This window comes from Colletotrichum acutatum (genome assembly GCF_030867785.1).
Source record: "Colletotrichum acutatum strain CBS 112980 chromosome Unknown BDZ83scaffold_178, whole genome shotgun sequence".
NCBI lineage: Eukaryota > Fungi > Ascomycota > Sordariomycetes > Glomerellales > Glomerellaceae > Colletotrichum > Colletotrichum acutatum.
The window spans coordinates 1-23,292 of NW_026849172.1; the positions used below are offsets into that span (position 1 = coordinate 1).

The 23,292-nt window shown below is 44.3% G+C and overlaps 7 protein-coding genes across 7 annotated transcripts; 5 read left to right on the forward strand and 2 right to left on the reverse strand.

The window, feature by feature from the left end:
• Window positions 1-5,143: 5,143 nt before the first annotated feature.
• BDZ83DRAFT_724147 (uncharacterized protein) lies at window positions 5,144-5,650 on the forward strand (the record flags this gene model as incomplete). Its single annotated transcript, XM_060512626.1, has 2 exons — window positions 5,144-5,361; window positions 5,413-5,650. The coding sequence occupies 2 exons, from the start codon at window positions 5,144-5,146 to the stop codon at window positions 5,648-5,650; spliced, it is 456 nt and encodes a 151-aa protein (XP_060358644.1).
• Window positions 5,651-5,917: 267 nt separating this feature from the next.
• On the reverse strand, window positions 5,918-7,864 carry BDZ83DRAFT_657201 (major facilitator superfamily transporter; the record flags this gene model as incomplete). Its single annotated transcript, XM_060510943.1, has 4 exons — window positions 5,918-6,330; window positions 6,387-7,237; window positions 7,293-7,580; window positions 7,650-7,864. 4 exons carry the CDS (start codon window positions 7,862-7,864, stop codon window positions 5,918-5,920), a joined length of 1,767 nt encoding a protein of 588 aa, XP_060358645.1.
• Window positions 7,865-12,841: 4,977 nt separating this feature from the next.
• Window positions 12,842-13,377, forward strand: BDZ83DRAFT_757679 (uncharacterized protein; the record flags this gene model as incomplete). Its single annotated transcript, XM_060514928.1, has 2 exons — window positions 12,842-13,281; window positions 13,353-13,377. 2 exons carry the CDS (start codon window positions 12,842-12,844, stop codon window positions 13,375-13,377), a joined length of 465 nt encoding a protein of 154 aa, XP_060358646.1.
• A 121-nt stretch (window positions 13,378-13,498) lies between these two features.
• On the reverse strand, window positions 13,499-14,814 carry BDZ83DRAFT_657204 (uncharacterized protein; the record flags this gene model as incomplete). Its single annotated transcript, XM_060510944.1, has 3 exons — window positions 13,499-13,888; window positions 13,940-14,109; window positions 14,775-14,814. 3 exons carry the CDS (start codon window positions 14,812-14,814, stop codon window positions 13,499-13,501), a joined length of 600 nt encoding a protein of 199 aa, XP_060358647.1.
• A 396-nt stretch (window positions 14,815-15,210) lies between these two features.
• BDZ83DRAFT_591747 (uncharacterized protein) lies at window positions 15,211-15,918 on the forward strand (the record flags this gene model as incomplete). Its single annotated transcript, XM_060506471.1, has 1 exon — window positions 15,211-15,918. One exon carries the CDS (start codon window positions 15,211-15,213, stop codon window positions 15,916-15,918), a length of 708 nt encoding a protein of 235 aa, XP_060358648.1.
• Window positions 15,919-17,528: 1,610 nt separating this feature from the next.
• Window positions 17,529-18,197, forward strand: BDZ83DRAFT_591786 (uncharacterized protein; the record flags this gene model as incomplete). Its single annotated transcript, XM_060506475.1, has 2 exons — window positions 17,529-17,921; window positions 18,021-18,197. Coding segments are annotated over 2 exons (570 nt in total), but the record flags the coding sequence as incomplete, so codon positions are not given.
• A 2,835-nt stretch (window positions 18,198-21,032) lies between these two features.
• Window positions 21,033-23,024, forward strand: BDZ83DRAFT_591778 (cytochrome P450; the record flags this gene model as incomplete). The annotated part of the gene is made up of 7 exons (XM_060506473.1): window positions 21,033-21,240; window positions 21,338-21,470; window positions 21,525-21,716; window positions 21,781-21,932; window positions 21,987-22,225; window positions 22,300-22,571; window positions 22,628-23,024. 7 exons carry the CDS (start codon window positions 21,033-21,035, stop codon window positions 23,022-23,024), a joined length of 1,593 nt encoding a protein of 530 aa, XP_060358650.1.
• Between the last annotated feature and the right edge of the window lie 268 nt (window positions 23,025-23,292).

Here is a 23,292-nt window from a genome sequence, read left to right on the forward strand (position 1 = left end):
CCTCGGATACGAACTATATTATAAATATATAAGATTATATAAAAGGTCCTTTAATTTTTAATAAAAAAGAGTATATTATATTAAACTTAGCCGCTTATATAGGCTAGTATTAAGAGGTTTTATATATATTAAAATAGGTAAAGCTCGTTCTTTAAATAATTAAAAGCGATAGAAAGTTAGGAATTAATAAAAAAAAAATAGTTAAGTTAGTTAACTATTTTAGTTAATAATTAAGTTTAGAGCGCAATATACCTAGTTTTTTTTAATATATAATATATAGTACGGCCCTAGCGGATTGCTCCGTTAGGGGGATAAAGCTTTTTTATATACTATTATTAATAATAGTATTTAATTACTATTTATAAATATTAAGTTAGATTTATAAATATACGTCGTTATACTATTAGGTTATATATAAAAACTTATTTTTAGTTTTTACCTTTTATCGTTCTTTTACAATTAGTTTTTTTAGTTTTTTAATATTTATCTTTTTAGTTTATTGTTTTATTCAATTTATTTTTATCGTTCTTTTTTTACTTATATTTTATAAATATAATAAATTTAGTATTAATTGTATTTATAATCTTATTAATCTATATTTTATTAATATTAATAGTTTATAGAAAATCTTAGGTCTAGTTTAAAGGTTATTTTCCTAATCTTATTAAAGCATATAAGTATTTAGTTGAGTAATTAATTATTTACGTAGATATTTTTAATAGGCTTATTATTATATTTTTATAAATAGAAATACCTATTTTTTTAAATATAAAATACTAAAAATATTTATTATCGAGGTACTTTATTTAAAATAATTCTTTATAGAATACGTTTTTAATATTAAATAAAGAGTTATTTCTTAAATTTATAATATTATAGAGACTTTTTTAAGTTCTTTTATTTTATAAAGTTATAAAGTTTACTCGTTATTAAATAGGTTAATATTCTTATATTATATTTTATTAAACTCTTTTTAAAATTAGTATCGTTAATACTAAAAAAAGATCTATAATTAATTTATATTTAAATATGTCGTTAAGTAATATTACGAAGCTTATTTAAATTATATAATAATTCCCTATTAAAAGTATAATTACTAGGGCAAGTGTATAGCTCTTTATTAAATTAAAAGTCAATTCTTATTTTAATTCTTTTAAAATTAAGATTTAGTCTTTTAATTATTTTGATTTTATTTTTACGTAATAGATTTCTAAACTATTTTTTAATTTTATAAATAAATCTTTTATTTCCGTTTTCTCGTTATATTATATAAATAGACTCTATTAAGATTTTATTTAAATCGAGTCTTTTTTCTTTAAATTTAAAGGGTTATTTTTAATTTTTATTATTTATTATACTATATAAACGAGATTATTTATAATTCTTTTTATATCGGGCCCTCTTTTTTTAAACTCAAGAAATTACTCTTTTATATTTATTAAATATCTTTATTTAATTCGTTTTTTAAAAAAGTAAAGGGTATCCTTTATAATTAAATCTATTTCCGCCCTTTTTTCTAGACTTTTATATATTTAAAAGAGGATAATAATATACTTAATATTATTTTTTTTAAAAATATAAAGTTAATAAATAGGTATTTTTTTATCTTTTTTAACTACTACTAGGGCGTTAATAAATAATATAGAATTATTAAACCGTTTATTATTCTTAAGTTTTTTTTAAATACTATTCTATTTGTTTTTTATTATTTTAATACGTAAGATAGTTATTATTATAATAGGCTATTTATAATAATTATTTATATAAGACTTCTTTATTAATAATATTAGCTTGCTTTTTTAAAACGGGTTAATATTAAATATATTTAGGTTATTAATAGTTCTAACTATGTGTCATAGGTTTTCGTATTTATTTACGTACTATCTCTTCTGCTTATCTAATCGCGCGTGCGCTTATATAATATTAATAGATTTCTAAATAAACGGGTCCTAGGTTAACCCTTTATACGTTAGTTTTCTTATTATATAATTACTTTATACTTACGTCCGGGTAGTAGTACTTAAGCTAACCGGTTCGGCCCTACCTAATAAGCTAACTACGATAAGTTATTATATTATTAATCTAGTTACGTAGGCGCGCTAGTTATATAACTTTATACACGTTACGTAATTCTAATATACAATATAGAATTTATAATACGTATATACGTAAAGTAATAGATTAACGTTACTTTAATTAGCCGTATATAGCCGCCCTTACCGAGGGGTTATAGGGTACGATTTATTAATATTACGTAGTCGCTAGTTACGTAAGCCGAAAATCGTCGACTACGGGCGGATTTAAACCGCCTTCCTTTAGATCGTACTAAAAATTAAGCGAGCGCTTAGACTCCCTAGGCTTATACTACTAAGCCACGCAGCCAATAGTTTCTAACTATATATCCTAAGTTATTATAGTTATAGTATTTAAAGTCTTTTTTTTAATAAGTTTATTCTTTTTTTAATAATATTAAAGTCTACAAGTCCACTATAATATTTAGTTATAATAATTATTAGTCTATATTTATATTTAATATTAAGTTCAGTTCGGTTATTCTAAATATTCTAACTTTAATATTTAAAGCGTTATTTATAAAGTTAATTATCGATTTTAATTATTATATTAATATAATTATAAAGTTCTTTTAATTAATTTTAATAAAAAAGATCGTCTTTAATTTCTTTTTTAAACTATAATAAAAAGCTATTATAAATACTTTATTACTTTAATTAAATTTAAAAATAATTTATTAAAATTTTAAAATATATTTATTAACTAATCCTTTTTAAATAAAGGTTATAAATCTTTATTTAGTAATTCGTTTTTTATAAAAGTTATCTAAAGTCTTTTTAAATTTCTTTTCGAATTTATTATAATTATTAAAAAAAGAATTTATATCTTTATTTTAAATATTACGTTCGTTTTTTAAATAATCTTTTATAAATAGTTCGAACTAAACGAGAGTATTTTTTTAAAAAAAGAAAGCTATATAATAAACTTTATTTATTTTAATAATAAAAGAGGTTTTATAATAATATAAATAATCCTTAGTTTAAATAAAAAAAACCTTTTAAAAGTATCCGGGGACTTATTATAGGGTTCTGGTTTAGGATACTTAGTTTTAAATACTAAAAGTAATTAAAGTATTATAAATTAAATATAAAGTAATTCGGTTTTACTTTTTAAATTTAAATATTATATTATATAATTACCTAAATAGTGAATATAGCTATTTTAGTAAGCTATACTATATTATTATTATTAATAGTTAATATATTTATATTATTTAGTTAGTTTTAATAAAGTAAATTTATTAAATAAAAGTAATTAAAGTATTATAGCTAGCTAGTTATAATAAATATATTATTAAATATTAAAGCTATAAAGGCTAAATAAATAATATTATAATTATACATAGCTTTTTTAAAACTATGTTTATAAATTATAAAATAAATAAGGCTTCGGTAATTAATTATAGTTTTATTAAAAAGATTTTTTAATAAAAATAATTAAAAGTAATTATAAAATTTAATATTAAGTTAATTATTTAAAAAAGCTATAAAAAGTCTATTTTTAAGCCCGGCTTAAGTCTATACTATATATAAGTCTCGTTTTTAAATATATCCTTTATAATATCTCTATTTATTATTATTTAACTATTCTCTAAATAGTTATTTATTTTATTTATTTATAATTATAGTTATATAACTTATTTTATAGTTTTTTTATTTTAAAAAGATTTATTTTAAGTTCGTTATTTTTATATATATAATATAATAGCTATTATAGGTTCTATAAAGCAGGCCCTAGCCTTATTATATATATTAGGTCGTAATAATATATAAGTAAGTAAATAGAAAAGTAGATTAGGCTTATATAAATAGACCCTTTTTTTTATTTATATTTATAAAAGTATTATAGGCTCTATTTAAAATTCCTCCTCTTTAAACTATATATAATATAACTACCCCGATTATTAACTTAAGTTATAACCGAAAGGTCTAACCTGCTTATATATATACTAATAGGAAGCGAAGCCCCGAAACGTTAAATTTCCTACTATACTACGATAGATTTAGGCTAACGCAGGATTATTTTAAGACTTAGTTCTTAGTATACCGAGAGGGGCTTATCCACGATAGACATCCTTTTTTTTTTCAGAATGCGGGCCATACTATAAAACTTATTTAAGGTGATATCATAATTACGGATACGATAATAAAGGGGATAGCTTCAGGGGAACCAGAAAGCGTCGCAGCCCTTCTCAACACGATCAGCACCTACTTTTCTCTTTTTATAACAGACGATGTCCACAATGACTCATACCAGAGTTGCAGAGCATCAAGAAGTCTCGAAACGGATTATTCGGGGCGCTATCACCGACATAGCATTACGGTCTCTATTTCATCGGGGCGTCGAGATCCAGATAAAGGGAAATGATAGTGACCGACTTACCAAAGATCAAGCGGTAGCCAAGGCAAAATCGTGGAAAAAGGAAATCGACGATGTCTACAAATATAAATAGCCTAACAGTCAGTTATGCGAAGTGCGTTGGGCTTTCCACAGACCGCGAGTGGACTCTGACTATGAGTAGTAGAAAGACGAGAGCATTTACACAATGTTTTTATTACCAAGAAAGGGTAATCTACGATTAGTCTGCAGTTTTCATTTCAATCTTATCTCATTTATTCTTGCGGAGATTGGCGTCAAAATTATGGAGTGGCTAATATGGTTAATCCTACTGGGTTTTGCTGAGAGCTACACATGATCATCCATTCCAATTCTCCACACACCTCCGGATCCTCCGCTCCACAGCCCGGGCGAGCCGCATGGAACCCATCACGTCACATCCGTCCTTCGTCCGATCAATACCAATTCACATTTCTAGTTTCATTTCATCTTCAACCATGTTTATGACGGAGCTTCCCCAACCACCATCCCGCCACCGGTCTACCTCCTAAATCGAAGATAAAGATGAGGTCGTTCCTGCTCGTAAAGTCAGAATCAAGAAAACATTCAGTCAAGTAACGTATGATTAACCGCGTCGAATCAGCTGAATTCAATTCAAATAACATAAGTCTGGGAAGATCGAATTCCTTCAAACCGCCCACCAACTTTCTCTTGACCACAAAATCCCGCCAAAATGGCCAACACGCCCCCAAAAGACCTTGAATCCCTCCCCACAATCTACTGCCACGCCTGGGCCGCCCGCGACCCATCCCCTCTCCTAGCCCTCTTCACAACAGACTCCTTCATGACAGACCACGGCGCCCAAATCCATGTCCCCTACGACTTTCTCGAACGCCACCACAAGCACTGGAACGGCGCGCACAAGGACTTTGAAGTCTACCTCGACAAGCAGTACCCCGTCTACTGGGCCGAGATGGACGCCAACGGAAACGGGTACTGCAGTTTCCGGACCGTCAACAAGGGGATTTTCGTCAACGACTTGGGGCGGCGAAAGGCGACGGGGTTGCCGTTTGAGTATTCTGGTGTTATTGATCTGAAGTTGAGGGGTGGCAAGATTGCGCAGGCGGACGAGTGGTTGAGGGTTCCGTTTGAGGATAGTGTCTCGCCTGATAAGTACATCAAGATCTCGGAGGAAAGTTTGAAGGGCGTAATGAGGAAAGATCTCCATAAAGATAGTTGAGGACCAAACATAGTTCAGAGTACACCATAGCTCCCGCAGGGAGCAAACAAGCTTCGGATCCTTCAAATTCATGGAGAGGAGAATCAGAGCATTTTCAAGTGGAAGTGAAATCCATAGTGATTAGATGGGTTTCTATATACCTCGAAAATAAAATCAATAAATAGCAGGCAAATTGACGATCCTGACGTGGATCGACCAGACGAAGAAGAGGTCGCTTTTATATCACAGAGCAAGGCTATGCGGGGTATCATCATCATCAACTACTCTTCAAACAACGTTTCCGCGCACTTGCTTGATCTTCTTGACGTTAAGGTTGCGCCACATGGCAACGGAACCGAGAGCACCGACCAGGAGGCAGATACTCGTAATGAGCATGATGCGCTGCGAGTCACCGTAGGCACGCTGAATGCCAATGCGCTCGGGACTGCCGACCTCGTAGCTAAGCTGCTGGTAGATATCGCCATAAATGGTGTCGACCGGGGTGCCAGCAGGGGTGTACTTTGCAATGTTCTTTCTGAAAGTACCGGTCCAGATGGCAGTGGCGACTGTGTAACCAACGGTAGAGCCGATGCTGCCGAAGAGGTCCAGGATGGCCATGATGACGGCGACGTGGGCGTGATCGGAGGGACTGAGCATGGCCATCTCTCCGCAGATGACAGTGGGTCCGCCAGCAAACGCGACTGTGCTGAATATTAGTAACGAGAAACTTGAAGAGCTTCCGAGTTGCGCAACATACCGAAGATCTGGGTCATGATAATGTAGCCGAGAGGTTGGTCAGGCTGGCGGAAGTGAATCATGAGACCAACGCCGAGCATCATCAGAGGGATGCAGAAAAACAGAGCGAATGGCTTGAAGCGTCCGGTGCGGTAGATGAGCCAGGAGATGATGATGGAGAAGAAGCAGGAGCCCGTCCGGTATATGTTGCTGATGTAGGTGGTCTGAGAGGTGGATGTATTCCAGACAACCATGAGCATGGAAGTAAAGAAGGATCCCCAGACAGCAGAGTTGAAAAAGACGAAGACAAACATCATGCCACCGAAGAAGACGGTCCTGTCCATGAGGAGGGAGAAGGGGATGAAAGTGACGGGAGCGAAGAACTTTTCGTAGGCAACGAAGCCGATAATCAAGAAGAAACCAACGACAATGAAGGCAATGATCATGGGAGAGCGCCAGCCGTCAGACTGGTAGGAGTAGATGTTGAATGGCAGTAGGAAGAGTGCCATGCCGGTAGCGAGAATGAGAATGCCAAGGGCATCGACATCAATGAGGAACTTGAGAATCTTGGCGCCAGAGATGTTCTTGATGGAACCGCGGCTCTCGATGACGCCCATCTTCTTCGCCTTGTGCTGGTTCCAGAGGAAGAGGAGAACAAGAGGACCGATCACGACCGGGGCAACGATAGCCCACATACCAAGACCCCAACGCCAGCCGATGCCATCCTCTCTAAGGATACTGTCGGTGATGGGGCCAGCTGCCCAGGTAATGAAGATGTATGGCGTCGTCGCGAACGAGAGCATCAGGGCTCTGCTCTTAAGAGTAGAAGTATCGGCGATGAAGATGGTAATGCAGTAGGAAATACCTTGGGATCTTTAGGGTGTTAGAATTTGTCGAGGACGGTTATCCTTGAAGCTTATTTACTTACCCAACAGAATAGAAGACCTGCGCAGCAGCATAGGTCTCAACGCCATTGCAAGCAGCCATCATGATGAAGCCGAGAATCCAGCAGATGAGCATGATACCGAGACCTTGAGGACGGCCCCATGTGTCGAGAATCTTGGCAAGCGGCAACTTAATCAGGCCGGCAATGAGGGTGGACATGACGCCAGTCGTGGCTGTCAACGAGTGCATGGCGAAAGAGCTAGTAACGAAGGGGGACAGGACGCGCATCGAGACCTCCTGGATAGAGGTAACAACATAGAACAACCAGATGCTTTACAGACAGTCAGTCAGCGTTCAGATAGCTACCAATCCCTGCCTGGACAGCGTAAGTGTAACTTACAGGGTGTAGGCAATGATAAGATCACGCTTTGTCCACACGGTTGTCATGGCCTCGACCTTGGCGACACCGGCCTGGAGGTCCTTTGAGATTGGCTCGTCATCGCTTGATCTATCACCGGGATGCTCGCCCGTCGTCTTCTCGTCGTAATGGGGAGATCCGGTAGGTTCGGCAGCAACCTGCTCCTCGACAGGAGCTTTCTTGGAGAACAAGCCCATGATTGTGTCGTTCGAACGTCTGGCTATGCTGGACGGGTGATGTTGGCAGCGGCCAGGCTCAGATGCGTTGAGAGCAACAGAAAAGGGTGTCTTCTATTGTCGTCCGAGAAAGCTTGATATCGGGACACAAGACCGCTCGTAGGACGGGCAGAGGCTGGGTCTAAGTATTACACGCCGAAAGCTGCGCGACCTGGCTGGATGGTCGTGCAACCGCCATCGGCTCGGCGAAGACGAGGCAAAGAATGGTTGAAGGGTGCCACCACTAGTGTAAGGTCAGAGCTAGCTCTCCACCTTCATGCAGCATTAGCACCACTTTGTTCGTGTAGCTATGTATCCACCTAAAGCAAAAGAACCTTTAACCCCGTGTGGATTCTTAGGTGGTGGAGAGATCCACGGGATGTAAGAGCCAGCGGTGGCCGAGAGTGACTTTGCCCGCGTGGGACAGACTGTCGAAAAGGCTCAGAGGCAGACAAGAGCTGGCCAGCGTTCCACTCGAATAGCTCGGGATGATTCGGTGGCAGCGTGTGCGGGAAATCGTGGGCACAGAATTACGAAATGGCGTCCAGGTTACCGAGCTGACTTGGCCCGGATCGTTGGGCGACTCGGACCATGTGGGGTTCCAGGGAAGCTATCCCCCTGGAAGGCGTTCGGAAAGGAAGGGTTCTAGGTTGTATTCTTTCCTTGGGACCTTGGGTTCCAACGCGCAGAACAGACGATGCACAGGATCGACCAGGCGGCAGGCGTGTGAATCGGAGGTGGGGTGGCAGTCAAGTGAGCCGATGCGCCGAATGAAGTTCTAGCTGCAGCTCGGTTACCAAAGTCGGTTCACTGGCACGACTGGTCGTCGCATCTTGGCGCGGGCGGAGGGCCTCACATGTCAGATTGCCCGGAAACCAGTTCGCGTGGCCGTGAGTATTGGTCTTGGGACGCACATCGGCGGGATGAGGTATATAGAAGCTGTGCTAGCGGATCTTGAAGGGAGAGATCGTCGCGCGATGGACCTCTCATGGTGTTCTGCCCGTGGCGAGACTCGAGGAGGATAGTTATGGCGGGTGGTAGTGGTAGGATCATTAGTCGCGAGCTGTTTGCGCTTGTTGCATTGCATGAATCGTTGGCCCGTTTATTGCCCTACCTTTCTGTTCGGCTTTCTTTAGATACACACGTAGGTGAATTGATTCGGGACGATTAGGGAGGATGCGTCGGAGAGATACAGAAGTCCTTTTGCCTTCTAGATTGCGGGGCCGGTGGTGGCCCTCTCTGCCAGACATTTCGTCGCAATTCGGCGAGAGAATTAAGGATGAAGAAAAGCTTGACTTCAAGCATGACCAGGGCCGAGGTGTAGCGGAGAGATGGAAACAGCCAGTCATCGCCACTGTAGGACAGTCGGAGGAGGGAAAGAGGGGACGGATGGGATTAGATACATCTAAGATGTCACTCCTTCCAGTTTAGCAACTCGGAAGGTGCCATTGCCTAAGGTCCCTTATGACACACCCATGGTGCCTGCCACGCCCGGCTGGGAGACGTTTTGGTCGGGAACGGGAAGGAAAGAATGAGGCGTGGATGCCAACAGTGGAAGCGTGTGCCTGCCAGGAAGAAATTTGTCACTTTCCAGCGTGTCCAAGTCGGCAGGAACAAACACCAAGGCAGAAGGAACCGAAGGAACCCCACTGTTGCCCACCCATTTCCTGGGAAGGAGGTCCTCAGGAGCTGGCCATTGGTTGGTCCATCGCCTGTGGTGTCATTTTAGGCTGTGGGGCCGTTCCAATGGCGCCGAAGCAAATTTTTATCTGATGCCGCCCCGCTTTTCCCAATCTTATCAGATCATCTCGCTGCCTCAGGAAACCTAAGATATCGCATCTGCTACTTGCGCCTGAACTTCCCATTTGCACCGATTCCCGTCTCGTCGCCCAGTGACACAAAGATTCTCTCCTCTTGCTTTTTCAATCTGTCACTCCGTCCAGGAATCAACACGACAGCCTGCTGATCCCGCGGAGGCCCCACCCTGCAACATAAGGCTGGACGTCAACGACCTCTCCATCCTGGGTTGGATGCGCACCGCCAGCCTACCACCACCTTGCTTGCTTGCATCCGAGTACCTGGGGCCACCACCGTCGCTTTGCGGTCCGATCTATGTAGCATTCTGCCAGCTTCAATACCAGAAAGACCCAGTTGCCCAGCCTTGGCCTTGGCTTCCAGTACCTATGCAACCCTCCATCCCGTCCTGTCACCATATTAGAGTTGACCTTGGCGCGAACATCCCGTTCCGATGCTGCCGCGTTGTAATCGAGTTCTATTCACTAGCGGGAATCTTTCGTTCTCGGGTGTTCTCCTAATTGTTTATTATTCGTGACCCAAGAGCAGTCTGGTCTTGGTCCAGTGCGCGTTCCGATGAACGTTTTCTTACCGCGGCTGTGTAGAGACCCGACTATCGGCCCTTCAAGCTTACGAGTATTCTTATTACGGATGCCCCGCCGACTGTTCGCTGTGCCGCAGGCGAGAAACATCAAGATTCTGCCAAGGTTCGCCGTTGACTAACAGCTACATTGCCTTACATCTGACCAGCAGGCCGCATATGCACCAATGACATTTCTTCGCGCCTCCCACGGCACTTCATCGTAGTCTCCAGATACTCTACGTCTGGCTGCGTGAACGATGTCTTAGATTTCGCTGGGCCTCTATTTCACAGCTCGGATTTCGACCGAATAGTCACAGCATGTCGATGTCGCCGGTAGCAAAGACGGGCGGGCTCGAATCGGAGCGCCACATGATGCTAAGCGCCAGAAACCATGACTTTTTGTTTCCAGGGCATAGCCGACGTCTAACTTCACCTCGATAGTACAAGGAAGGGACGAGGCTCCAACAGTAACACAGAAGGATGGACCCTCAGTGACCCTTTCGATGGTGCGAGGCTAAGGTCTCCCACCACACGACCGAGCTGCTGGGCCAAGCATGCCAATCCGTCCGTCTCCGTAGGAGGACCAGCTCTGTTAGTGGCGCCACATAAGTGCCACGGCACCACGGCTCTCATCTCTCGTAGCTCCATGCTACATTTTCCACCCATCGAGCTTCCATTACCTGGTCCGGATCCACAGATCTCTGAGGGATAGTCTGCCATGGAGTTGGGATGAAAATCTCTCCTCTAGCACGCTGCTAGTACGCTTTCACAGTCGGCCGCTGCTAGTACCGATCCTTGAGCTACTCCTTCGGCCGCCAGCCTCGCTTTGCCTGGTTCAGACTCTTTTCCGACTCCCGCCGACGCAAGAGCCGCCCAGGGGTCAGTACTATGCGCGTATGCCTAGATGCCAGCCAACAAGCAGCCCAAGGATATTTCCGTGCCCACTTGCGACATCGGCCCACCATCAGGTAGACTATCGTGGGGGCGAATGCTTACACCTTTGACTGTCTGACAGCAATTTCATAATCGGAACCTCAATTCCGGCAATTTCCCCCGAGCGAAGCTGCCAATGGAACTCTTGCCGTTCAGTATTCAAGAGACACATCGGGTCCCCCGATGATTCGAGGCCCGTCTTCTCCGCGCTACTACAACATCAACGATCCGTCCCGCATTACCAAAGATCTTTTCCAAAGTATGCTCGATGCAACCATCACACACCGTTCCAATCCCGCGTTACGCGTCGTTATCGTCGTCTCGTTTGGAATACAGGCCCAGGTTCACTCCAGTTTCGCGGAGCGAAATGAGGTTCTCATGCGACGGTCGAGACAGGCCCTGAGAGTGTGGCTTTGTTGATCACTTGCTAAATCCAGATTTCAGGCAACATGAACACAGTTTATTCTGGATCTTATGGTCTGAAGAGCGGCAGGCCCTTGGCTACAGCGACACATCTTTGGAAAAGTTGCCAGTTTCGCTATCTAAGCTATCAGCTTCAAGGTCCACAAATTTGAATCGCTTGATGAAGTCGATTTAGAGAGGGCTCTCAAGTTCGTACCTCAGGCTGGCAGACGTAGACCACGAGGTCATGACCTACGATTACCATCGATAATTATGTATTGCTTTTAACGTTGTGATGAGCGACAAGATCATGCTCCTGCGTAACGCCAACAGGCCCCCATCCGCCAGGCGTGGGTATTGCCACCATTTTCGGACCTGATGCAAATTGCGCACCGATGCACCAGCAATAGCTGAAGAAGAGAGCGTCTGTGGAAGGTGAAGGCGACCTGACAGACATACTGCCTGTACAGAATGAGCCATGCTGATAGCGCGACTCGAAGTTTCCAGCTGCATCACAACCTCGTTCAATCTATCAGCAGGTCGGTTGTTCGCTTTGAGGGTCCGTGAAACTTCAATTTCAGTTCCAGGCATAGACGAGACCATATTCAACTTATGTACCAGCCTGGAGTGATAGACCCCAATGCCGGAGCCCCGCGACTCCCTCAGGAAGTTTGGACACAACAATACTACCTGCGTTTCCCAGAGCTTTTAAGCCGGTTGCGTTAGCGAGGGTCCTCCGAGTTGCATTCCGGTCCGGTGGCCCCACCCCGACCGGCACCCGATAACAACGCTCGAAGCCTATGCCTTTATTCTTAAGGAACTCTAAAAAGTCCAACATCAAATAACCTGAAAGACGCATTCCAAACTTCGTTAGTACCAGGCATACCACGTGGGCTTGACACCAAACGTTCTAGGCCTTCATGAACGCTCCAGGTCTCCGCGACGGATTCGAGAGGGGATGGTGATGTCATGGCGACATGGGCCTCAGTCGACACGTCCCCACGCGGCTCGACTGCGAATGATGGGCAAGCTTCGCATGGCTACGTCATCCCAGGCACATTCTAGAACTTTAGACGGCGGAAGACATTCTCTCTAGGCAGTTGAGCAAATTAATTTTGGATGTTTACAATTACACTGCAACGCATATCTGAACGACGTGATCCTGGAGCTCAAAATCACAATACCTCTCTCACGTAGGACGACGCTCTCGCTGAGACGCACAAACGCATACCTGGTGCTACATCAATATGGCAACACAAGCAAGTGAAGACAAGTCGCATCCGACATCACCCTATACGAAGCCCGACCAGATGGATCAAGAAGGGAGCAGGCAACCAGCACAGCAACAGCCGCAAAAGGCAGAAGCACCGCATAAGACCGAGACAGAAGAAAAGATCGAGAACGAGACTCCGCCGTTGAAAACTGATGCTTCAGCATCCGCGTCAGAATCGAGCACACAGCAGGATGGAGTTCAGCACGTGACACGAAGATCAAGAAGTAAACGGCACGATCCAGCTAAGCAACTCGGACAAGTCGGGCAACAGCAGGTCGCCCCCCAGAACCAACAAAATCGACAAGTGCAGACCACGAGCAGCAGCGGAGCGCCATCCGTGAAGCTGGACATGAACTTGGATGTCGACATTGATCTCAAAGCAAAGATTAAGGGCGATGTAACGGTGTCTGTATTGTGAGTTCGCACACTTCTATCCTCATTGCGTCTCGAAGCCGCGAGAAAATTTCATGCTAATGCCAGTCTAGAGGAGGAAAGCAGAATAAAAAGTGATTTTCTCAAAGACCAGAGTTACGATGATGTTTGACTTTGTGCAACTACGTGACAACCAAGCACGAATTGCATGTCTCATGCATATGACTCTTGATTTCCTGTCAAGATACGACTTGGACATTCAGCGATATCGAAACGCAGGAGGTTCTTCAAAGTCGATTCGAACCATGTTCTGATGAGATGCTATTACTCCCGCAACCGCAGGTGCGATTGTAGGATCGAAGGTATTCGTACCTTCAACCAATCCACTGCCAAACAAGCCACTCAGCAACTCAATAAAGCCAGCAGCCCGGACTAAATCCGATTTGCTGTAGAGAGTTAACAGCTGGACTCTATCCGGCATCTCGCTATCACCGGAGCACGATCCCGAGGGCGTTGTAGAGGTGCGACGCAATGCCTCGCTCTTCTTTTGCCAGCCTTGTGGCACCCTCCTACGGGCTATCTCGTGCGGTATCATGCTCTTCTCGCTACCAAATGTCACAGATTCATGATGCTGCTCCTCAAGGACCAGCTGATACGCGCAGAATAGCGCGATTCTCATCCCCTAACGTCTAGCTTCTACCAAGAGTGCCGCTTGAGGCATATCTGCCCTAGCAGCAGGGAACTGGACGTTGCCGTGAACTACGAGGTTAACAGCCACCAGGCCCGGTACGTATTTCATTGCTTGACGCCAGCCAATGTGCTCCAGTGATTCCTGGATGACACCTCGCTGATATCTAGTGAGATCGCTCCCTGGGTTTGAACAAACCTACGCGTATTTTCGAATTCAGACGGAAAGTTACTCGTGGCACACTTCAGACCGTCCCCAGTATTCCGAGAATTCCAGAGAAGATGAAGCACAAATGATCTTGCGTGATGGGCGCGGTATTTGTCAGGGAAATCTTGGCTGTGTGGGGTTGGTCAATCGAACAGAGACGACAAAGACGAGTGAGCCTCCCAAACTTGAGTCAAGGGAGAAAATCACGAAATTCTGGGCAAGTAGCACTGAGAGGCGCGGACGCGACTGCTTCCTACCTAAATCAAACGGCCAACAGCAAAGGATGCGGACAGAGCATGAGAGTACGTTTCCACGGTGCAGTAACCTAGTTCGAGCACACGAAGGTGATTGGGAGCCGGTGCCCTTCAGCTGAACAAGACATGCCCGGAATCATGGCCGAGGGCCGAGACCGAAGCCGGCGATGGGGTTTCTCTCAATGGTCTTTGAGGTCCCGGTCATCTGGTGCCAAAATGAGGTGAGATTGCGACGAGGCAAGATACGAGCTGTACTAAGTGGAAATGGTCATGAGCTCTCAGCAGGATACAAGATTTCGAGTCGATCAATACTTGTTCATCGGCGTTTGTTCAGCGATATGCTCATCGACGCACATTTACACGTGCACCAACGTTTGTTCACTTACCTTTGTTTCCCGAAACAAAACTGCCGTCACCAATACACATGACTTATGTGGGACCTGAGTTTCGGCAAGGTGAATATATGATCTCGCAAACTCGAATAAACTCTTTGTAGCATCATTATGCCCGCAAAAATGGGCGGTGTTGGCACTGATAGCTGTTGTCAGAATGGCTTCAATGTGTCTCCATCATCCTGGAGAACTACTGAACATAGATATGAAAGACGATGATGAAGTGGCCATACCCTAATGTATAAAATCCCATTTCTGAACGCTCGAATCAATAGAATTCTATTCAATATGCCACGCATCTTGCTGAATCCAACGCGCCTTAGTCTATCTCGCTACCATGATCTTTACTTTCCTCATTCTACTATGCTGTACGACTTTCCAAGTATGGGCAGCACCTGGTACTCATAAGAACGGCGCGGACACTCCCATGATGAGCATTGCCAACATTCAAGACGACCCGGTCGCGTCTGATCGAACAGCTTTTGACTCGGAGCATCAACCAGCAACTAGGTCCACGCCACCTATCTACAACATTCCGAGTCCCAATTGTACCCACAGTGGCAAAACCTTCGCGCAGCAACGAGCTGAAGGATTCATTGACTACTTCTGCGACAAGAAGGAGTGGTGGAATTATATCTTCGCTCCTCCCATCTCACTCGGGCTTGATCATACGAGTGATGGCCGCAAAAAGATGGCCGCTGCTGGGGCGGGGTATTCCATCCCGGGAACCGGCGATTCGGTATGGATAGGGCTCAGATTCTCTCGCGATTCATGCTCGGGATTCTTTCCATTTACCCTCGGAAATACCGACGGTGAGAAGGCAGACCACTGCAAAAAGCGCTTTCGAGCCATACTGAATGGCTGTGGAACGGATACAGTCACTACAAAGAAAGAGGGCATGTTGGTCGATGGATGCCGGGTATATCAGATAGCCGTCGCCGCAAATAATCCTTTCACTGTGGATGAGTTGTATAAAGATCAAGGAGACTTGATTTGCAAAGACAATGACAAGAGCTTGAAGGGAACTTGTATCTGCAACTACGCTGGTTATCCTGGGCTTACTGATGTCTTTGAGCGACCTGCGAGTAACTCGTGCGAGGCTGGGGATGTTGACTTGAAGAAACTAGTCATCAATTAGTCTGAAATAGCAAGTATGATCATCTAATTCTTGGCCGAATGGTACTCTGTCTGCGGTCGGAGCAGGGTTTCGCCTGCAACGGTTTCAACCACGGTTATCCAGCAAATTGACAATTCCTAATCCCTTTCTCTTACGAACTACTGGTTTCTCCATACTTTATGCAACGTAAAACCATTTGCCGAGGTTGGGTGAAATCTCTCACCCCCAATAACGCCCAGTGTTTCGCTCAATCGTCAGAAATTCGACCCAATCTCCGTGTAGACGCAAACTCTTAAGCTCGTACAAAAAAGCCGCCTAAGAAAAGTATGTTTTCTTATTGATTGAAAACCCATAATCATTCGTGTTATTAACATAGAGGGGGTTCTCCACTATGCTTACTTAGAAGTTTGCGTCGTGGTTTAGACCTCGTCGATAACATCCCACCGGGATACAGCATTAGGGTCACTAGAGGGGTTCACTTGCTGCGGCACCCTACGTGCCTACCTGTGGCTGGATGGCAGGAAAAAGGAACGAATATAGAAAACTTCCGGTCACCTGACACCCCCTGCCCAAGGGCTCACGTACTGTCTTACGCGATCCCTTGCAGATCCATCCCGGGAGAGAAGAGTCACGGATATACGTGGCCACATATATACGCTTGCAGTTGCGCACTGTCATGGATGGCGCCACTATGATGCGATACACATGTTCTATAATTTCAGGTCTATAATTTCAGGAGCGGTAGACACTTCGGCACGTATTGTCGATAAGACGCATCAACTCGCGTTATGTCTACATTAAGGCTGGTCTATAGCGTAATGGTCATAGATCTAGATCATGAAGTTCCCATTGTATGAAGCGGGTAGTTGAACGGTATTCGAGATTCCTAGTAAGTATGGAACATCGGGCAGGACAGCTTTCTGAAGGTGAGCAAAGATCTTAGCTCTTCCAATATTTCACGATCCTCGTCAGGATATCTCATATTTTTTGGCGGGATAGTGAGCGAAGGGAAGGGTGGAACGTAGACCACGGCTACTGGTATTCGGCCTACGCCGCAGGGATGGCCTAGCGTCCATAGCTGGAGACTAGCTGAAGCTTGTTCATACGAATCAGGATATTCTCAAGATTCGGAGTCAGCATCTCGGTGTCCCAAGTTTTGTTCATGAAGATAAGAGAGGGTAGTTAAACGATTAAAGTCGGCTCGTGGCGCATGGCGAAGCTGATTGGCAACGTTGGTCACCGCTATCAAATCTTAGAAATTATATTCCTTTCTGCCACCCTCTATGATTACACGAGATTCTCAGGCAGGGGTCTATTCCCTTGAAGTTCCGGCTATTCTTCTCGGAATCGCTATAGGGTTAACAATATTCGCCATTTTCAAGGCAAGCGACCAGACTTTCCGAATCTACTCAAGAACGAAGTCGACGGCCAATTTGTACTTTTGGATGTAGGTCATTCGGGACTAATCAAGTCTCCAACTTTTAACGTACTTTACTCAGGATCTGGATCTTGCTCCTCGCCAATATCTCTCAGGCGGTCACAGTTTGGCTCCTAGCTCACGGAGACCTTGCAAAAAGGCAGGACGTTCTTAGCTATGTCAAACTCCCTGCTTGTCCTCCTAGCTAACAGATAGTAGCATTGGGCTTTCCATTGGAAGCTGTGCGCTCTGGATTCTACAAACACAACTCGCCCCCCAAGTCCTTGCGAATCGACTAGGGCTTCTCCTAGTAGATAAAAGGAGGGCAAGGATAATGAAAATTGTGTTGCTTGTCATAGTTGGGGTTATGAATATTTTAGTGACTTGCATTTACCTTGCAGGGTACATTGCTAACACGAAGTATTTTACGAATCTACATAAGATCTGGGATCCTATCGACAAGGTTGTTGATTTACTCATCGACATTTCGCTGAACGTTGTGTTCTTACGGATCATTCAACATGAACTCATTGCCAATGGCCTTATCAAATATCGACTATTATTTTATTACGGCGTTGTCTTCGTGTTGATCTCAATATGTATGGACGTAAGTTGCCCAGTGTGCAAATCAACATAATGATGTGACTTGGCTGTGTTTACTATATTGGAAAGTATATACAACATCATTGACTCTTTTGGATCAAAGGTTCTTATGATTGTCATGACAACTGTGCAGGAACCGTTCCCCTACGCTATGACTCATCCAATCGCCTATACGAGCAATTTGATTATCGAAATGACGATGGCGGATTTGATATTGATCGTCGCAAAAACACCACACCAAATTCAAGATGTATCGGAACAGATCTGTATTAGTCAGTGACTTGATCCTCCATACTGTAGTGTTACACTATATAATAAAGAAATACCGCTTCATCAACCTATAATGGCTCCACTAGGTCATCACTCACATGCCCCTCGGTGCCAAGAGACGGTCTCCTCATGTCAGATCCACCTATTCCTTAGTCAATGTTGATAAATATACAGAGTCTTTCATAATACTTTGTAACTAGTAAATTCTTCAATCACTTAAAAACTGAAAGTTGTATTTGCTATTGTGATTCTATTTCCTTGACTTTCTTAAGGTAGCACGAACCAAAGACTTCTCAAACAAGAAGTTCTTTCTTATAATCGTAGCCGTGACAGACGTTTCGCACAATCGGCCGTTGGTGTTGGAAGAGTAATAGCGATAGCGCAGAGTGTAGCTGAGGCCTTTATCAATTCCGTAGAGCTGGCTGTAGGCTGAGGTGTCTCCTAAGACCTACCAGCCAACCCAATACATAATGCTTCTGAGCAGCTTTTTGAGGCACTTTTCAGTACCTGACAAAGTAGATTAGCCGCAAGTTTCCTGATTTAAGCTTCCTAACATTACGATCATTCAACCCTCTGTAATTACGACATTATAGCAAGCTGGCATATTGCAAGCCTGGAACTTGCTATTCATTGTCAGCGGACTGACTTTTTAAGGCTCATGCCTCCCACGAATACCGTAACGCTAAAATGTTCAGAATAAGATCTCCCCAAAATGAACGAATATCTTCAAGTTTCAAACACCAGACCGACTAGACACTTTTCGAAACGCTGGCTCCATTCAAAATCAAGCCTTTAGCCACGACTCCTCGCAACCACGAATTACGTACCGATTGTGATTTTGATACTAGCAGTGTCAAATAAGCACCGCAGGCTGTCATGAATCGGGCGGTGGTCTTCATGATCTCAGCAAAGCACGGGAGGTCCCTTGGGAAATTTCAGCGCTACATTAACTTGAAGCTGCTCTTTGATTCCATGTGCTTTAGTTACGCTCTATAGTTATCGAAGATGGGACAGCTGTCCATGAGGTGGACTTCGGGGGCGACGTCTGAGAGGGCTTCTCGACGGAAAGATCTAAGAAGTGCCCTGTTCTCCCGACATGCTTGTGCACGAGGCGGTGGACGCCTTGCTTTACGCTCAGTTCTCCCAGTCGCTGGCAAGCCAGGTCAGGCGTAGAAGACTTCTAAACGCAGCAACTTCATGAGAATTAGTAATGCCAGTTGCATGGTATTTTGCTTGTTGTCTATGGTGTGAAGGAGGTTTAAATGATGGTTCTTCTGCTGATTTTCTTCTTTTAGGTTGACGAGAACGATGTTAGAAATCAATCTCGATACGTGGTTAAGAATCGCTCCTCTGCGTCCTACCTGGCAATTCCTTTCTTGGCATTGCGCTGTTTCTTGATGCAGCCCGCGTTGATTCACCTTCTTTTAGGTTTATCGAGCAATTCGGATGCGGTGGAGCCGTTGTTGAATCGGTTCGGATCAAACTCTTACGTTGCTTGCCTATATTGTCCTGCATTTCGTTTGCATCCTCAATCCATAGCCGCTATTGGCTTTGCAGAGATACTGGGCTTACTGGCTTCGTTGTCGCTCTCGTCAGACAGGAATCTCCACCTCTCGATTGTTTGATCGGGATGAAGACTTCGCTATCGATTGCCTGCGCCAGATCTTCGGGACATGAAATGCCTACCCAATGTTTCTCCAGCTCATTATTTAGATGGAAGAGTATTGCGAAGCTGCTCTATCGGTCACTTACGATTATACCTTTGCTCGAAACCTTTCGATAAAAATACCTGTAATTGATGGCCTGGTCTTTTGCGCCATGATTTGTGGAAGATGACAGGCAGCTCGGTCAACCGAACAATGCGTCTGCAGTCAGACGAAAGCTACACAGTCATGACGAACATCATCAGCTATTAGTAAACTGCCCAAAAATAAACAACGATTAATTCATGCATACAGATGACATACTTCAGTTGATTTCTCACTTTAACCCTATCGAGACCGCCAAGTTTGGGGGAGTCGTTGGTCCCAGGTGCTTAGACTTGTTCATTACTTGATTCGCTTATGTATTTCTCCTCAAATTTTGTCAAATCACTGCTTTCACACCAAACCATATTCGTGATCACGGTGTACCAAACTTCAATAGTATCTCGACTCATTGGCGATAGGTGTGCAAAACTTTGGATTGGTAGAGGTATCGATGTCGAGCTAACAAGTATCCACAAATCTCGCAGACCACCGAGCATGGAGTCTTCAGGGTTCCCCTCTGTGCTACGCGAATCTTACCTTGTCATCTTTGTATGCAGTCGATGTAACCTCGAAATAGCATGTGGGAGCCCTTGAGAATGGCATGAGAATTGCACAACCAGTCATACCTAATCAGCTATCCGAGCCTAATGATTCGCCGGGGGCAGCGCAGATCCCCACGGGGCACCATAATTGCTTTTGAATTCATGTCTAGGCATTATCCATCACCTTAGCCCTATTGCAGACCTGCGGCCGGAGTGTGTCTCCTCCTACAGCAAATAAGGTCGAAGCAAGGTGGGACAGACTCCGCAAAATGTCAGCGAGATGTTGCATCGCGGACCGGGATAGAGTTGAATCTGTAACCTTTGACTGCCAAATGGAGTTGGCGAGGTTTGTTAGTGCTCACTCTTCGGACTAACTAAGTGGCCCTACTGCTGGCAATTGCAACACGGGTACCCGGTAACCTGGTCGATCTAGTGCCCAGGGGTCTTGATGCAAGAATCGTATTTAAGATGCAAGCGCGCAACAGGAAGGATGTTAACAGCAGGAAATTTCCCCAAAAGTTTTCTGCCTTTCTATCGCCTCGCAATTAAGCGACTATGGAGATCTTTTCGCTGTCTGTCGGTTTCGTCGGCCTTTTACTCATCTCCTTTGCTATTGAGAGAGTCTTGAATAAGTTGAAGAATGGAAGGCGACCCCCGTTGCCCCCCGGTCCCAAGGGTTTACCGATTGTGGGTAACGTGAACGATCTACCCAAAGCTGGTGAATTGGACTACGTTCACTGGCTGAAGCACAAGGAGTTATACGGTCAGTTCTGGGCTTAAAGTTTTATGGCATTATGTTCAGTGTGAAGAAAAGGGGCCATTCTATAGTGTGAAGAACGTAGCTGACTCTCTTGTGTTAGGTCCCATTAGCTCCATCACAACCATGGGTCAGACCGTTGTGATACTCAGTGATCCACAACTTGCTTTCGACCTCTTGGACAAGCGCTCACTGAAGCATTCCTCAAGACCTTCACAAACGTTCATTGGCGAGATGTAAGTGGCTCTGGGGTGTCTGGCAGATCTGTGGAAACTCTGACAGGAAGATAGGGTCGGTCTAGAGCATATCACTGGCATGGCCGTCTATGACGAGCGATTCCGCGCACAACGCAAAGCCATGGGCCGTATCCTCGGCTCAAGAATTGCTGCAGCGAAATACAACCAGTGGCAGGAGGCTGAAGTCGGACATCTTCTTCTGCATCTGCTAGATGACCCGCAAAATTTTGTAGAACACATCAAGAGGTAAGCGAAAGGATGCATTGTGTCAGAGGCGTCCGAGGACGGCTTCGCTAACCAAATCTCGCAGAGAGGCCGGTTCACTGATCCTCAAGATTACGTATGGCTACACAGCGGAACAATTCAAGGAAGATCCTTTCCTTGACATGATTACCGAAACCATGGACAACTTCTCGACGGGCGCTACGCCCGGTGCCTTTATCGTCGATGTTTTCCCCTTTCGTCAGTCTTTTGCCATGCTTCTGACCGAAAAGCTCTTGTTCTAACTCCTAGCAGTGCGATATCTACCCAGCTGGGTTCCTGGGACAGGTTTCAAACAACTCGCAAAGCAATGGAGAGCCCAGATGGAGGAGACCAGAGACAAGCCATACGCCTTCGTTCAGCATCAAATAGCTCAGGGCAAAGACAACTCGTCTTATCTGGCCAACCTTCTCGATTCCTCTGAGCAGTCGCCCTTCGACCAGCATAACAACAAATACTCGGCACTGGCTGTTTTTGGAGGAGGCGCAGACACGGTGAGTGGTTCGGTCAATCCTACTTGGAGCCCCTCGTTGTAGTGGACACTGCATATTTACTAAGCATCCTAAAGACCGTATCGACAGTCGCATCTTTCTTCTTGGCAATGATGGTATACCCTGATGCCCAGAAGAAGGCCCAAGAGGAAATTGACAGAGTAATTGGTAATGGAAGGCTGCCGACTACTAAGGATCGGGAGAGCCTTCCTTACATTGAGGCTCTCGTGAAGGAAATCATGCGCTGGCACCCAATCGGCCCTATGGGTCTGCCCCATTCTAGCACTGAGGACGACGTCTTCGAAGGCTACTTCATTCCGAAAGGAGCCATGGTGCTTCCCAATATCTGGTAAGTCCGTCAACAAGTTGAGGTAATCGGTCACATTGGCTGAGACAAGTCTACAGGTGGTTCACTCATGACCCAGAGCGGTACCCCGACCCGATGAACTTCAAACCTGAGCGCTTCCTACAAACCGACGGCCACGAACCTGAGGCGGACCCTCACAAGTTTGTCTTCGGGTTCGGTCGCCGAATCTGCCCCGGCCGCATCCTCGCCGATAACTCCATCTTTCTCAACATCGCTCAGTCGCTTGCCGTGTATGATTTCACCAAGCCGATCGTTGACGGCAAGGTTGTCGAGCCGGTAGTCAATTTCACCACGGGCGTCATCAGCCACCCGCAGCCATTTGAGGTCTGCATCAAGCCTCGATCTGCTGAGCACGAGAGGCTGATTCGTTCAATTGAGGAAATCTACCCGTGGGAAGAGAGCGATTCCAAAATTCTGGAGAGAATGGAGGTTTAGACAATATTCGCTGGCTTGCTTCTCGCGTTCACGGCCTCGTTTACGATCGTACCCTATTTGTCAAATTGCCACGTTATTCGAGGGAATGCCGTTTCGGGGGAGCTGGACTTGATGACTCAGGAGTTGAATGAATGAACTCGGATATAGCTCGACTTATCAATGAAAGTCGGCTTGATGCAATACCATTATACCGCAGGGTTATGTTTTACGAAGTCGCCCATTGAGTCTTGACCTCTATCTCCCTCGATTCACCTTGAGTAACCTTGGA